We start from the raw sequence: 14,298 nt of genomic DNA on the forward strand, positions 1-14,298 counted from the left end.
ACCGTGCGAATCCCATAATGCTGACACAGTTCTCTGGTGTAAGGGTATGGCTGAGATAATCCTTGCACTGTTTAACCAAACCCACCATGCCCACATAATCCGCACAGATTAGCAATTCGTGCACATTTTCGTCGTTGATATTCGTCTGCCGTAGGTAGGCATACTGAATGACACCATTCATTATGTTGGCGCTTATTCCTGGAATGTGGATGACGCGGTTCTCCTCCATCCCTGTTCCTCCAGTTCCGCATGCGCCACTAATGGCATTGAATCCCGTAAACTGTGCGCTAGCGAGGAGATGTGAAAGAGAATGCCCTGCAGTGGCAAACTTTTTAGTTTGATTAGTGCTCACCGAAAGTAAGAGCTGCAGGAACACATGATAGCACGGTGCACATTGAAGGCCTGCTCTCCCACAGAAATCTGCGCGTCGCAGAGTAGATTTGCCTCGCGAAGCTCGTTTAGTGTGTTTAGAGCGTGGTCGCTAACGGTGGGTGCAAGTGATTTTGGTGACACCTTGAGATTGGAGTGGAGACCGACGCCAAGCAGCTCGTCGACCGGACCATTTCCGTCTACATCCCGCTCCAATGTGGCAATCGAAAGCTGTGGAACTAGGGTAAGCGGAAGCGAAACCCCTTCGTTTACGCCGTGCAAATGGTTTCCATTTTGATGGTGATTCATAGCGGGAATGCGCCAACAGTGTCCTGAGGTACTTGACCTTGCATAGAAAGGGAAATGTGCTGATATTAAAGATGATACCACAAGTGCAGAGGCAATGTAAAAAAAAAATTACCCAGAAAACGGGGTTTGTTGATTTAAGTCTATTAATATGGAGGAGAAAGATCTCCGTATTCAACTGTAGAATTAGAAATTATATTCAATAATTAATCAACAACAACGAGACAGTTTATGTAACGAATGAAACAAACCTTAAATTCTGAACTAAAATTCATACGCTCACTTAGTGCCACCACACTCGTGGCCGTCTGAAAAACAAGTAAGGAACTACCATCACATTAATCAAATGTGGTCCTAAGTAGTGTGCTTTGCATCACTGAGTCCCCAATGATAAAAAGAAAAAATTATGGTAAATGAAGTCTGTAAAATAAGTTTGTGCTAATTTGCTTTGATGATTGAATCGTTGATCAGTTCGAAGTGCCGCTTAACATTTACATCACAACAACTTGTATATTTATTAAATATAATTAAATGTAGCGCTTGCTCGGTATAAGATACTTTTTATTAGCGCCATCTGTTGGTCGATCATATGTCGAAAGGCGGCTTTGCCAGTGTAGCAAGCGTAGGTCGGCTAGGGCACGAAAGATCGGGTGAGAGAGTAACAGAGGCATTTGTCAACGGTCTCCCCGTTTCCCCCACTTTCACATTGGGTTACCGCCACTTTTCTGGCGTCATCTTCCAGCATTCCATTTTTGGCTGCTGAAGTGTAGTGACTCCTATATTTGGAGACTGGCGACAAAATTTCGAAAAAGTAATCGCGAGTGTTCAAAGTGCTGAGAATACAATTTTGCTTATTGGCCACTGAGCCACGAATAGAAAGGTGAGCGTACAGATAGGGAAAAGCATAGGCTAGCTTGAACTTATTTATGAATTTTAAAGGCTGCAGTTTGTACCGCTCGAAGGCCCGAGGAGAGGCGAGGGGCAGGCAACGAAACGACGCCGGCGCAGCTTCTTGGATTCTTTTAAACGCCTGGATCTGAATTCTAGGAGGAGGACTTCCCCGTCGCCCCGCTCACCAGAGCTGGGGAAAATATTACTTTTTATATAATTTTATGGGGTTGAAGCATAATTAATCACCGAATGCGGTAGAACGACCTTTGTCCCCTTGGCGAACAGCTCTAGAGAGCACAACTAAGCAGAGAATTCGGTAGCAGTCGTATGAGCTTTTATGCCAGAGACGGTGTAGGCGTTGGCTTCGGCAAAGCATTGCGATTAGTTTAATGTAATTCTTTCAGGCGTTTTGAACTCGCCGCCGCAATGCGATCCCGGCCAACGTACATTTAATTCGAGCCCCATGCCTCATCGCGACGAACTATTGTAAAGAAAAAGGGAATTTTCGACCCCCATTTTGTTCCAGTGTCAGTGAAGATAATATGGAAAATTAGTTAAAGAAAAAAAAAGAAATTTTAAGTTAGGTTAAATTGTGGAAAAATTGCAAGGAAAAAAAAAGAATGATGTGAAATGAACTTAGGCATATGTAAAGAGCAATGTGCGGCAAAGAGAAATGTTAATTCGTTGCATTCCGGTGAAAATTAATGAGAAAATCGATTTAAATAGAGCGGGCCGTATGCGTCTTTTTTTATGATAGTTTCCCTCCCATCTTCGTAATCTCTTTTAGGGATGTGAATTTCTTTTTTTTGCATGTATCATTTTCATCCCAATTTTCAGCTAGCCTCCGAGGAAAGCGCTTTCATCGGTGGAGTTAAGAAAATGGTGAGTGTCGAAGTAATAATTTAAACAATTTTCAAGTACAAAAAAAAAAGAAGAAATTAATTGGAAAGAAAGAAAATGTCCCAAATCTTGAGCCGTTAACGTAAAAGAAAGATCGAAAAGTTAACCGAACCAACGGCAGAAAACGAAGAGGGAAAGGAAAAAAAAGGAGGAACGCTGATACATAAGGCTATTTAAGCTGAGGGCTTTTATGCTTCTCCAATTCGAATTATTATTTTTGTTGTTGCAACATTTGGATTGAATCTCAGTCAGCGTAAATAACAATTTCCTCCAACTTGCCCAAAATTGTTTTGCCATTATTTTTATTTTTGCCCGAAATCGAGTTGAAAGACGTATATTTATTTATCATTGGTACTCTAAGTTTTAATGTTTAATTGTCTATATACGTTTCTTATTTTAAGAATTGAATTTATATCTTTCTAGTTTTAAATAAAATTATTATAATGTTTTAAAATGTCGAGTATTGGCCGCAGCTGGCATGCGTTGTGATGTAGGGTAGCACTTGTCGAAGGGGTCGCTCAAGCTATATAGCTTTGAGGATGGAAGCGACCATAGGAAGGGTGGGCAAACTAGAGCCTTCAGAACACCAGGAGTGCTAAAAAAGGGGGAGTAAGCCGAAGAGAGTTAAATTTTCCTCGACTTTTATTTATGTGTTGTCTGTTTCTCTGTCCCGGTTTAAGCTTGTTGTAGCACGCAGTTATTTCTGTTTAAAATTATGCAAAGGCAACCCGAGATCTGAGCAAGACCATCACTCCCGTAGCCGACGAGCCGAAGCCGGAAAAATATCTTGCGTGCGCTCCGATCTCGAGCTAACAACTTGCCTGTGACATTTGTTTTGAGTGTAGCGATTCGTTACATAAATTACAATTACTTAAATAAAATACCTTTAAAATTTATAATAAAATAAAAAGTGTTAATTTCTTCTGCAAAATTATAAAATCAAAAAGGAAAATAAACTAGTATGTACCTATCTTAACTTTGTTCCTCTGAAAGAACAAAATTAATTAATTCATTGCTTACCGAATTTATTATGCATGTATTTCTGCATTCTCTTCATGAGCAGAGAATTAATTTCATTGCTTCCATTTTCCTGCGCAGACGTGAGGATGCTGTGTTATTATAAAACATGGGTAGGTTTATGGCATAGCTCAACAGTTATAAAGATGAGGTCAGTCGAGATATTTCTCCTTCTCAGCTGCTGCTGCTCGTGGTTCTTTTTCGGCGTAAACAGTTCAATAGATAAAGATGCCTGGTTACGTCCTGGCTGCCATAAAGTGGGGAATACGCGAAAGATATCCATTCCCGATTGCGTGGAGTTTACCATCACGACGAATGCGTGCCGTGGATTCTGCGAATCATACTCCGTGCCCTCTGTCCCCTGGGCGGGAGCCACGCTTACAGGTCTATTTAAACAACCTAAGCCAGTGGTTAGTGTTGGGCAATGTTGCAACATTATGAAGTCAGAAGAGGTAAGTCAAACTTAATGTTTTATGTTACTTCTATCAACTTTTTTCGTTATAGATACAACGTCGAGTTTTGTGCATAGATGGCATTCGCACCGTTACATTCAAAAGCGCTGTATCATGCAGCTGCTATCACTGCAAAAAAGACTAGATAAGAGAGAAAGGCAAACAATTAACTTAAATACCTGAGCCATTTCTAAATTTAATATTTCATTAAAATATATTCATATATATCACACGTATTATTACAGTCGGCATTTTCATTTAATGAAAGAATCCTGACCACAAAATTCAAATAGAACAAGAAAGGAAGCTAACTTTGGCACCCCGAAGTTTATATAGCCTTGCAGATAGCACTTCGATCACTATGAATTAATACAATATAAATAATAGATATTAAAAAGCAATAAAGTAATCACTGCCTCTATTTTATTCACCTACACAGAAAAAATTCCTGCAGTAAATCCAATCAATTCTGCAGTTAAATGTCATCAACCCAAAATCTTGGGTTGGATTTACTGTGAGGTCCAGTAAAACGACGTAACGCATTACGTTGTGTTACTGCTTTACAGTGAATCCAACCTCTATTCTGAAGTAGAAATTCTTTAACCAACGAAATTAGTAAATTACAGTATTTAACAGGTTAACTGTACATAACCGCAGAATACTATTAAATACCATATTTACAGTAAAAATTTCCACCCACATTAAAAACAGATAACTTTTAAAATAAACATCATTTTTTTGTTATTTGTTAAAAATTAAAATACTTTTTTTTTAAATAGCCTAATTCTCAAATAATTGGTTCAGGTCCTTAATGTTCCGAAGACTTGGTATATCCATTTTATATTACTTAACAGTTTAATGTAAAATTTTATGAAAATATGATTACTATATCATATAGCCCCCATAGGAACGATCGAGAAATAAATTCAATTAAAAATTATAACATATTCAGTTTTCAACAGAATTTGATCAAATTTGAGATTTAGCCATTTTATATTACTTTACTATATTACTTAATAGAAACTATTACAGCCGCAGCGACTACGGCAGAAGCGAAAACAGCGGCGACGCCTCAAGCGGAACCAAAACACTTTAGCTGAGCATTTTACCAATACTTTTTAAAATTATTAAAAACAAGAAAGAAAGCGTTGGTTGTTGCATTGCTGCCACATTGTTGGGAGGTAGTCGAACTACACATTCCGCAATGAGGCTGCCTTTCAATCGGTGCACAATAACCAAAAAATCGAAGACAGCTAAATTGATGCAAAAATGTAAAATTCTTATTTGGGATGAATGCACGTTAGCACAAAGCTCGGCCGCTCTTGCACTCCCGCATGTCGTCCCTTCACGCACTGCTCATCGAGCTAATCTACGAGCTCCCGCTCTCCTCTCTTCGGTATTGGCGATCGCCCCCTGCCGAGTTCCCGATGAATTCACCTATACATATTGTATTTACAGTTTTATATTCCCAGTTTTGCACTTTCCTCTAATCCAACGATCTTTTGTACGGCAGCTATTAATTTTTATGAAATTAAAATCGAAATTTTAGAATAATATAAAATGCCAGTACAAAAGCTAGACGCCCTATCAGGCGCTGGGGTTGAGTTCTTATAGCGGTGGACGATGTTGAATTCCTCTGTGTGAAGCTATCTATCAAAGGTAGCTCCATTTTTATTACCCGTTCCTACATACCTCCATTGTTGGAACTTCCTATTTATTGGAAACACCTTTCAGCTATTCAGATGGTTTCCAGTAAACTTTTAGATGAAGACCAGTTGGTAGTCCTAGGAAATTTTAATATCACTGGTGCTATTTGGTGCTCAAATAATTCCACCAATACTCTCCATACACCTACACAACAAGACTTTATCGCTGGCTTGTTCGACATTTCGCTGTCACAAGTCAACCTTGTTCGAAATTCCTTACAGCGCTTGCTCGATCTTTGCTTCGTCTCTGATCCTGCGAGAGTCAGTTTAGCAAGGGTGGCGCCTCTGACGCAGCCCGAAGATCCTTATTATTCAACTTTCGATGTGACCCTTGATATCGGGTGTGGTATCTTGTTTCGGGCCTGAGGTTTCTCCATAATATGTCCACTAATCTCTTTTCCGACAGAGGGGCTTTTAAATTTTCCATCAGCAATCAAAGCTCTTCTTTTCTCGCTGTTTTCGGTCTTTAATAGCCTCCTCGATGTCGCCCTCTGACCGAGTGTCCTTAAATTGTTTCCTCAATGCTTGGCAGAGCAAGTCCCATCGAGTTCCTCGAGGCTTTGTGGAATCTCCAATAAAATTCCCTTGCCTTACCATCGAAAAGAATGCTGGAATTGGTGCACAGTATTGGAAAATTTTCCTCCAAGGTCTGCTGAGTCTTGGTTTCGACTCGGTAAATGAAGTGATCCACAGGAATACTTCCTGGGCTACCGTCGAAGCGAAACTTCCAGCCATTTATGATCTGGACAACCTTGTCTGGCCTATTCGCTAGATCCGATGTTTGGCTTCTAGGAGTTTGTCTTTCCTCAGGTTGGAATTCTGGGGGTATCTGAAAATCTGAATAATATTGATCCTGCCCTAAAGACACTGGAGTAGTATTTCTCCCCAAGAATACAGATTTGAACTGCGCAGCTACATTTGACTGAATCAGTTGCGCCATATGCCCGGACAACCATGCCATCATCTCACTTTGCATGTTCTTTACAGCTTCCGTACTCATGGCTCACCGCATCGGTGGAGATAGCCGGTTGAGATGTCGTTTCGCTTCCGCTTCTCTCTCTCGAGTTTTTAGCTGCCATTCCGGCTTAACTTCCAGGCGACTGCTTCGGACCTTGCGTTGCTGAACTCGTAATCGCTACTTCAAATCAAGCCGTATATTGTATATCTATTTATGAAAATTCCCTCAGATCCCAATTTTAGCGACCCTAATTAAAAAATCCAAAATAATAATTATTAAATAAATAAATAATAAGTAAAAATAAATAAAATAAATATTTACGAAATTATCAAATATAATATAAGAATATTCAAATGTATGCGAGCACCAAAATGTAAACAAATAAATGTTTTAAGTCGTTATCTTCCGCCTTCAAGCATGGCTTCTTCGCTAGTTCAACTCTAATCATTTGTTTACCAGACATATATGAGACAAGGGGCAAAGAAAAGAAAACAAAGAACAACAACAATGCAGCTGCTAACAAGCTCTGCAGCGCATTTGTCTAATCAAAACGCTTCTCGGTTTCTTTGGTATTCTTTCATTCTCCTCTGCACCCTCCTGGCCTATTAATTTGTCCATCACCCGTGGCCAGTCAACCCTTCTAAAAAGACTGATCTGTAAATCCAAGCGTGTAATGTCCAAAATTAATCCCTGATCTTATGGATACTGATGGACTGTCGTTGAGTCTTAATGACCGTGGCCAAGATAGCCTACTGATAGCCTAGCATCCCTGTATCTCCAAATCGATCTCCAAGTCTTAACTGCTGATCCCTCAACTGTAGGGTATTAATTCGCCCACTTCTGATTAATCCTAAGCCGTGGCCGGGTTATCGCTGCTGGCAGCTTGATCTGGAGCTGGAGCAACCGTGGCTTGCATAAGCGTATACAAACGTACTAGCTTGTAAAGCCCACTCCTAAACCTGTGCGGCACCTGAATGCAGCTCTCGCAAAACTTATTTGGCCACATACGTTAGGCGCCAGAAGCTATAAGATTCTAAATTATCAAACATATAAATAAATTATATTTGTAACGATCGTGGCAGATGTTATTGTACCTATGTCGGCGCACGCTTCTTGTCCCGGCTCGGGATCGTCGGCTAATGGGTGGTATTCTTGCCTCACTAGGTACTGCCTATTAAACAAATCTCACAGTTAACACAAATGCGTGCTACGATGACATAAAATAGAAAACCAAACAAACACATACACTAAGATGGAGTTAGAGCGGCTTTGCCCTCCCTTCCGTGGCCATCACATCCTAAATGCCTTTTGATGACCCCTTCTGAGCCCTGATCAGGGCATTCCTAAGGAAGGTTGGCTAGCTGAAGACAAATTGAAAACTGCTGTTTACCACATTATAAAAGTTTATTCCCTACGATCTAAAACTAATGAAATTCGAAACTCTACACTCCTTATTAAACATTCTCCATAAAACATATATCAAAACTTAAACAATCTAGAAATTAATCGAAAACAAGAAAGAAAGCTAACTTCGGCACGCCGAAGTTTATATACCCTTGCAGATAGAACTTCTATGAATAGGAAACCATACAATATAAATTATATATATTTGTATTAAAAAACAATGAAGTAATAGCTGCTTTCATTTCATTCACCTATACATATTATATTTGCAGTTTTACATTCACAGATTTGCATTTTTCCTCTACATCAAACGATCGTTTGTATGGCACCTATAAGATATAGTCGTCCGATTTTCATAAAATTTGACACAAAATTTAAGACTAATATAAAATATCTATACCTTAAATTTGATGAAAATCAGCTGAAAACTGAAAAAGTTATAAATTTAATTGTATTAATTTCTCGATCGTTCCTATGGGAGCTATATGATATATTAATCCGATTTTCATAAAATTTTACACAAAATTGAAGAGTATAGTAAAATGGCTATATCTCAAATTTGATCCAATTCTATTGAAAACTGAAAACGTTAAAAATTTTTGTGTAAAAATTTTCCGATCATTCCTATGGCACCTATATGATATAGTCGTCCGATCCGGCCCGTTCCGACATATATTCGAGTGAGAGTATATAGAAGGCTAACTACAAAGTTTCATTCAGATAGCTTCAAAACTGAGAGACTAGTTTGCGTAGAAACGGACAGACGGACAGACGGACAGACGGACAGACGGACAGAAGGACAGACGGACAGACGGACATGGTTAGATCGACTCGGCTGTTGATCCTGATCAAGAATATATATACTTTATATAGTCGGAGGTGCCTCCTTCACTGCGTTGCAAACTTCTGACTGAAATTATAATACCCTGCAAGGGTATAATAAAAGGGGTTTTAATCGCAAGGCGATGTAAAAAAATAACTTTTGCAAACATTCGTATTTATGAATTAAATCAACATTTTTCTCAGTGTTTAGATCAACAGTATAGGAGACAGATCGAGGCTCGCAAAGAACCTTCAAATTAGTTTTTAGTTTTTGGCTTTTGATTATTTTTTTCTTTCTTACTTTAAGCTTGCATTCTTGAGTTTTTCTTTTATACGAAATTGGGACTCAAATCTTAGGTGGGCTTTATATGGCGCATTTGGGCCGTAACTGCAAGTTAATGGCGTCGTGAACCTTCAAATTAGTTTTTAGTTTTTGGCTTTTGATTATTTTTTTCTTTCTTACTTTAAGCTTGCATTCTTGAGTTTTTCTTTTATACGAAATTGGGACTCAAATCTTAGGTGGGCTTTATATGGCGCATTTGGGCCGTAACTGCAAGTTAATGGCGTCGAGCCAGCACACTCACCCAGTAATTATCCCGCGAAGAAAGTGCTTCCTGCGTAGAGCTGCCGATGAGGAGAAGGCTGTAAAGCAAAATTTTACTCCTGTCCTACCGAAAATTTGGCCCTCTTCATGAATCCTAAGGTTTAGTTAGCCAATGTTAATAAAAACTCTTTGGTAGGCTGCCAATCACTGTTTCCTGACGCTTTTTGACATTGCATCTCAGAAATGAATATGATGCAAATTAAAAGGTTGAATTGAAAATTAAATGGCGATCGCGCCTGTTGCCTCTTCTTTCAGGCCAACTCGGACGGGGCTCATTTCCTTACTTTTTAACATGTATATATAATAACTCCATTATTACGGGAAACGAGACATTATTTTTGGCCGTCGATTTACATTTTGCCGGATCGCTGATTAAATTTGGTCGGAGAATTAAAAAAATGGAAAAGCTAGCAATGTTCGAAGATGGCAGAACACGGAAGCATATAAAGTGCAATAGAAATTCTAACGGTTACTCCACTGCCGGGGGTGCGGTGAAGTTATCCGCTCCTCCTTCTCCTTCTCCCGCGCTTGGAATAATACCGCCTCTGCGCTTCCTTTTTTTTGGGCTTAGCTTCCTCCGCTCCCCTCTCGGCCTGAGCGTTTTTTCTGCTGCCCAATTTGGCGAAGAAAACTTAAGGCTGCCAATATTCCTAAACAAGAATTTTTTTTTGGACCGTGCTTATTTCAAAGCCTCTCGCTTACCAAAAAGTTTTCTTTTTCTTCTTTCCCGATCTTCCTGAGTGTCACTATTAACTTTTAGATTTTGTCTCCTGCAGCATCCAACTGCTCGGGTGCGAGGCCAGAATGGTAAGAACCAACCCGCTATGCCATCAAGCAAGAAGGAGCCGATCGACCCTCCCGAACATAGCAATTCTTCAGGTGAAAGGCGAAACCTTGGCCCTGTTAAACTCTCTTAAAGTTAAAAACGCTCCGCTACCCTCCTATGCTCCTATGATTAACAACTCCCTTACTGACTCCTAGATGACGCCACTGATATTCGTATCCAAGCGTTACAATAAAATCAAAGAATTAGTAAGTTTTAACATCAATTTACATAGGTGGTATAAGGTACAAATTTAATTAAGGCAAATCATTTTCAGACGTAAATTTAAATAGGCAATTACAAGCCATAACTTAAATGTCAAATTTATAAATAATGTATGTATAAATAATGTTTTTTATTCTTTAATATTTCATATATTATATTTGTTTAACACTTGTAGGCATATCCCTAAATATATATCCAGCACTTGGGCCTAGAACAAATATATACGGTCATAGTGCTAGATGATGTAGATGATTATTTAAGGACGTGTCCAACGTCTATGTAGAGCTAACATACATGGTAGCTAACTAAGCTAGGGCTTAAGAAATTTAGAAAAATTAGTTTTGATTATTAAAACAGCAAATAAACATATATTTATATTTTGTTGTTTATAGGATTAATAAAATGAAACTATTATTACGTTTGTATTCACTTACAATTTCTTGTTAGAAGGAGAGTTTTCTGTCTGGTTTTTAGCCAACTCCAAGGATGCAGCCCAATCATAATTTTAAATCGGATTGTTAACGGTTCAAAGGAAACTAATTGAAGGAATATGCAAACCTATTTAATCCATCCTGTTGAACACTGCAGGGTGGCAAGAGAGAACGATGCAAGTATAGTGCAAGGCGCAGACGCAATCTACTGTCTACAAAAAGGTGTATAAATAGGCGAAACCACTTTTATGCCATCGCAGTTGAAAACAAAGACTACAAGAAGAAAGGAATACACAAAAACCCGATTTCCAACAATGATGACTGGATTTGTTGTGTGAGGCGACCTTAAATACTTCATTTGATTAGTACTGTATTCTTTAACTCCTCTTTTATTTGCAGCACATCAGCTTACCTTTTCGCTGGGCTACTAACAATGAGCGTTTCTGGCTCGAAGTTGGTCGAGCTCGAGCCAATTAACAGCGGACCAACTGTGGCTCCGTTAGGTTGCCATCGTCGCCTCTACTCGTACAAAGTGACGCAAACCGATATTCAGGGGAATGAGTGCTGGGATTATGTCAGCGTTTGGTCATGCTGGGGACGATGTGATTCTAGTGAAATTTCCGATTGGAAATTCCCATACAAGCGCTCATTTCATCCGGTCTGTGTTCATGCCAAGCGGCAGCCGGCAGTGGCTACCCTTAAAAACTGTCATTCCAAAGCAGATGAGAGCATCAGTCAATACCATTACATGGAGGCGGTTAACTGCCATTGCCAGACGTGTTCAACACAGGACACTAGTTGTGAGGCACCGGCAAATACCATGATGGAAGGTGGCAGCAAAGCCATTATCTTAGGAGCGGACTCAGAGGACTTGGACTACTAGATACGTGTTCGAACTGCAGTGAACGCTGTGTAGCGCTTTGTGTTGGCGTACTCGGTTATAATATATATATTTAATTTGCTTAATAATTACAGCTTAGTGGCTTAAAAGAAGTAATGCAAATTAACGACCAATATAAGACATTAGCAACTAAATTAGTTTTCGTTTAAAATTCGCCATATTTAAGAGGTCGTACTCTGATAAAAATTTTGTTACTCAATTTTTCAAGAATTCTAAGTGATAGAAATAGTTTTCATTGGGGTCTTTGTTCGAAATTTATTTGAACCACAAAATATCCGTTAAGGTACAAGAAATGTCTGTATTCTTTTACGGGGTTATGCCCAGGATGCCATAAAAATGGCATTTAAAAAATAGTCAATATTTGTACAGTTTAGCTTAATAACCTAAACTATTACGTGTATTTTAAGACGCCCCAAAAACAATATATTGATAATTATAAAAATTAAAAAATTTAAATAATTATGAAGTCGGCACGGCAGGAGGGCACATAGAGTAGCTGCAAGTTGTCTTTTGCGTATTTCTCAAGACGGTGTGAATGATACCGCAAAAACAATTAAACCGATTGACTTGAAAATTAAAATACATATTCCTAAAAAGAATTTGTTCGATTCAATATATAAACAATTTTTTATGAAACTTTTCATACGTTTTTTGATTTTGACACCTTCTATTTGTGTAATAAAAATTTTTTTGAAAAGGATGATAGATCATAACCACTATCAAGTACTGTTCTGGAAAAACCGATGATCGCCGAAGCTCATATGTATCTTCGCCAATTTTAATAAAAATCACAAATATTTTTATTTGTAAAGCATATTCGATATAACAATAAAAGTGGAACATGAAAGAAAGAAAACATATGCACGCCAAAGTTTATATACCCTTTCAGATGGAACTTCGATCATTAAGAATTTATACAATATATATTAAATATATAAGTATATAATAATATATAGTAATATGAAGTACTACCTGCTTTCATTTCATTTACCTATATTCATAGATATAGATATAGATATAGATATAGATATAGATATAGATATAGATATAGATATAGATATAGATATAGATATAGATATAGATATAGATATAGATATAGATATAGATATAGATATAGATATAGATATAGATATAGATATAGATATAGATATAGATATAGATATAGATATAGATATAGATATAGATATAGATATAGATATAGATATAGATATAGATATAGATATAGATATAGATATAGATATAGATATAGATATAGATATAGATATAGATATAGATATAGATATAGATATAGATATAGATATAGATATAGATATAGATATAGATATAGATATAGATATAGATATAGATATAGATATAGATATAGATATAGATATAGATATAGATATAGATATAGATATAGATATAGATATAGATATAGATATAGATATAGATATAGATATAGATATAGATATAGATATAGATATAGATATAGATATAGATATAGATATAGATATAGATATAGATATAGATATAGATATAGATATAGATATAGATATAGATATAGATATAGATATAGATATAGATATAGATATAGATATAGATATAGATATAGATATAGATATAGATATAGATATAGATATAGATATAGATATAGATATAGATATAGATATAGATATAGATATAGATATAGATATAGATATAGATATAGATATAGATATAGATATAGATATAGATATAGATATAGATATAGATATAGATATAGATATAGATATAGATATAGATATAGATATAGATATAGATATAGATATAGATATAGATATAGATATAGATATAGATATAGATATAGATATAGATATAGATATAGATATAGATATAGATATAGATATAGATATAGATATAGATATAGATATAGATATAGATATAGATATAGATATAGATATAGATATAGATATAGATATAGATATATATATATATATATATATATATATATATATATATATATCTATATCTATATATATATCTATATCTATATCTATATCTATATCTATATCTATATCTATATCTATATCTATATCTATATCTATATCTATATCTATATCTATATCTATATCTATATCTATATCTATATCTATATCTATATCTATATCTATATCTATATCTATATCTATATCTATATCTATATCTATATCTATATCTATATCTATATCTATATCTATATCTATATCTATATCTATATCTATATCTATATCTATATCTATATCTATATCTATATCTATATCTATATCTATATCTATATCTATATCTATATCTATATCTATATCTATATCTATATCTATATCTATATCTATATCTATATCTATATCTATATCTATATCTATATCTATATCTATATCTATATCTATATCTATATCTATATCTATATCTATATCTATATCTATATCTATATCTATATCTATATCTATATCTATATCTATATCTATATCTATATCTATATCTATATCTATATCTAT

General features: G+C 36.2%; 3 protein-coding genes and 1 long non-coding RNA gene across 10 annotated transcripts in view; 3 read left to right on the forward strand and 1 right to left on the reverse strand.

The window, feature by feature from the left end:
- The window catches only part of klhl10 (kelch-like protein 10), a 121,072-nt gene extending 120,016 nt beyond the window's left edge, over positions 1-1,056 (reverse strand). Inside the window, exons 1-4 of one of the 7 annotated variants that reach the window (XM_086837423.1) lie at positions 927-1,033; positions 791-853; positions 353-715; positions 3-287 (exon numbers count right to left, since the gene is read on the reverse strand). In XM_086837423.1, the coding sequence (XP_086693549.1) occupies positions 3-287; positions 353-678 (611 nt within the window). In that variant the 5' untranslated portion in view covers positions 679-715; positions 791-853; positions 927-1,033. Of the gene's footprint in view, positions 1-2; positions 288-352; positions 738-790 lie in introns of all 7 variants that reach the window. The other 6 variants (XM_086837421.1, XM_086837424.1, XM_086837422.1 and 3 more) reach the window with 6 other exon arrangements.
- On the forward strand, positions 557-2,261 carry LOC147642988 (uncharacterized). Its single transcript, XR_015272696.1, has 2 exons — positions 557-1,555; positions 1,615-2,261. It is a non-coding gene; the product is annotated as an uncharacterized LOC147642988 (long non-coding RNA).
- A 1,261-nt stretch (positions 2,262-3,522) lies between these two features.
- Gpa2 (Glycoprotein hormone alpha 2) lies at positions 3,523-4,171 on the forward strand. The gene is made up of 2 exons (XM_020953074.2): positions 3,523-3,935; positions 3,988-4,171. Exons 1-2 carry the CDS (start codon positions 3,573-3,575, stop codon positions 4,078-4,080), a joined length of 456 nt encoding a protein of 151 aa, XP_020808733.2. The 5' UTR covers positions 3,523-3,572; the 3' UTR covers positions 4,081-4,171.
- Positions 4,172-10,894: 6,723 nt separating this feature from the next.
- Gpb5 (Glycoprotein hormone beta 5) lies at positions 10,895-11,943 on the forward strand. The gene is made up of 2 exons (XM_020953073.2): positions 10,895-11,242; positions 11,308-11,943. The coding sequence occupies exons 1-2, from the start codon at positions 11,157-11,159 to the stop codon at positions 11,789-11,791; spliced, it is 570 nt and encodes a 189-aa protein (XP_020808732.2). The 5' UTR covers positions 10,895-11,156; the 3' UTR covers positions 11,792-11,943.
- The last annotated feature ends 2,355 nt before the right edge of the window (positions 11,944-14,298 follow it).

Source organism: Drosophila serrata, unplaced genomic scaffold, assembly GCF_035046125.1.
Source record: "Drosophila serrata isolate PLE 108 unplaced genomic scaffold, ASM3504612v1 contig_309, whole genome shotgun sequence".
NCBI classification, from domain to species: Eukaryota; Metazoa; Arthropoda; class Insecta; order Diptera; family Drosophilidae; genus Drosophila; species Drosophila serrata.

Coding starts and splice junctions, on each gene's coding strand:
- Gpa2 (XM_020953074.2), top strand. CDS start 3,573: ATGCTGTGTTATTATAAAACATGGGTAGGTTTATGGCATAGCTCAACA. Junction 3,936..3,987: donor ACATTATGAAGTCAGAAGAG/GTAAGTCAAACT, acceptor TTTTCGTTATAG/ATACAACGTCGAGTTTTGTG.
- Gpb5 (XM_020953073.2), top strand. CDS start 11,157: ATGCCATCGCAGTTGAAAACAAAGACTACAAGAAGAAAGGAATACACA. Junction 11,243..11,307: donor ATGATGACTGGATTTGTTGT/GTGAGGCGACCT, acceptor TTTTATTTGCAG/CACATCAGCTTACCTTTTCG.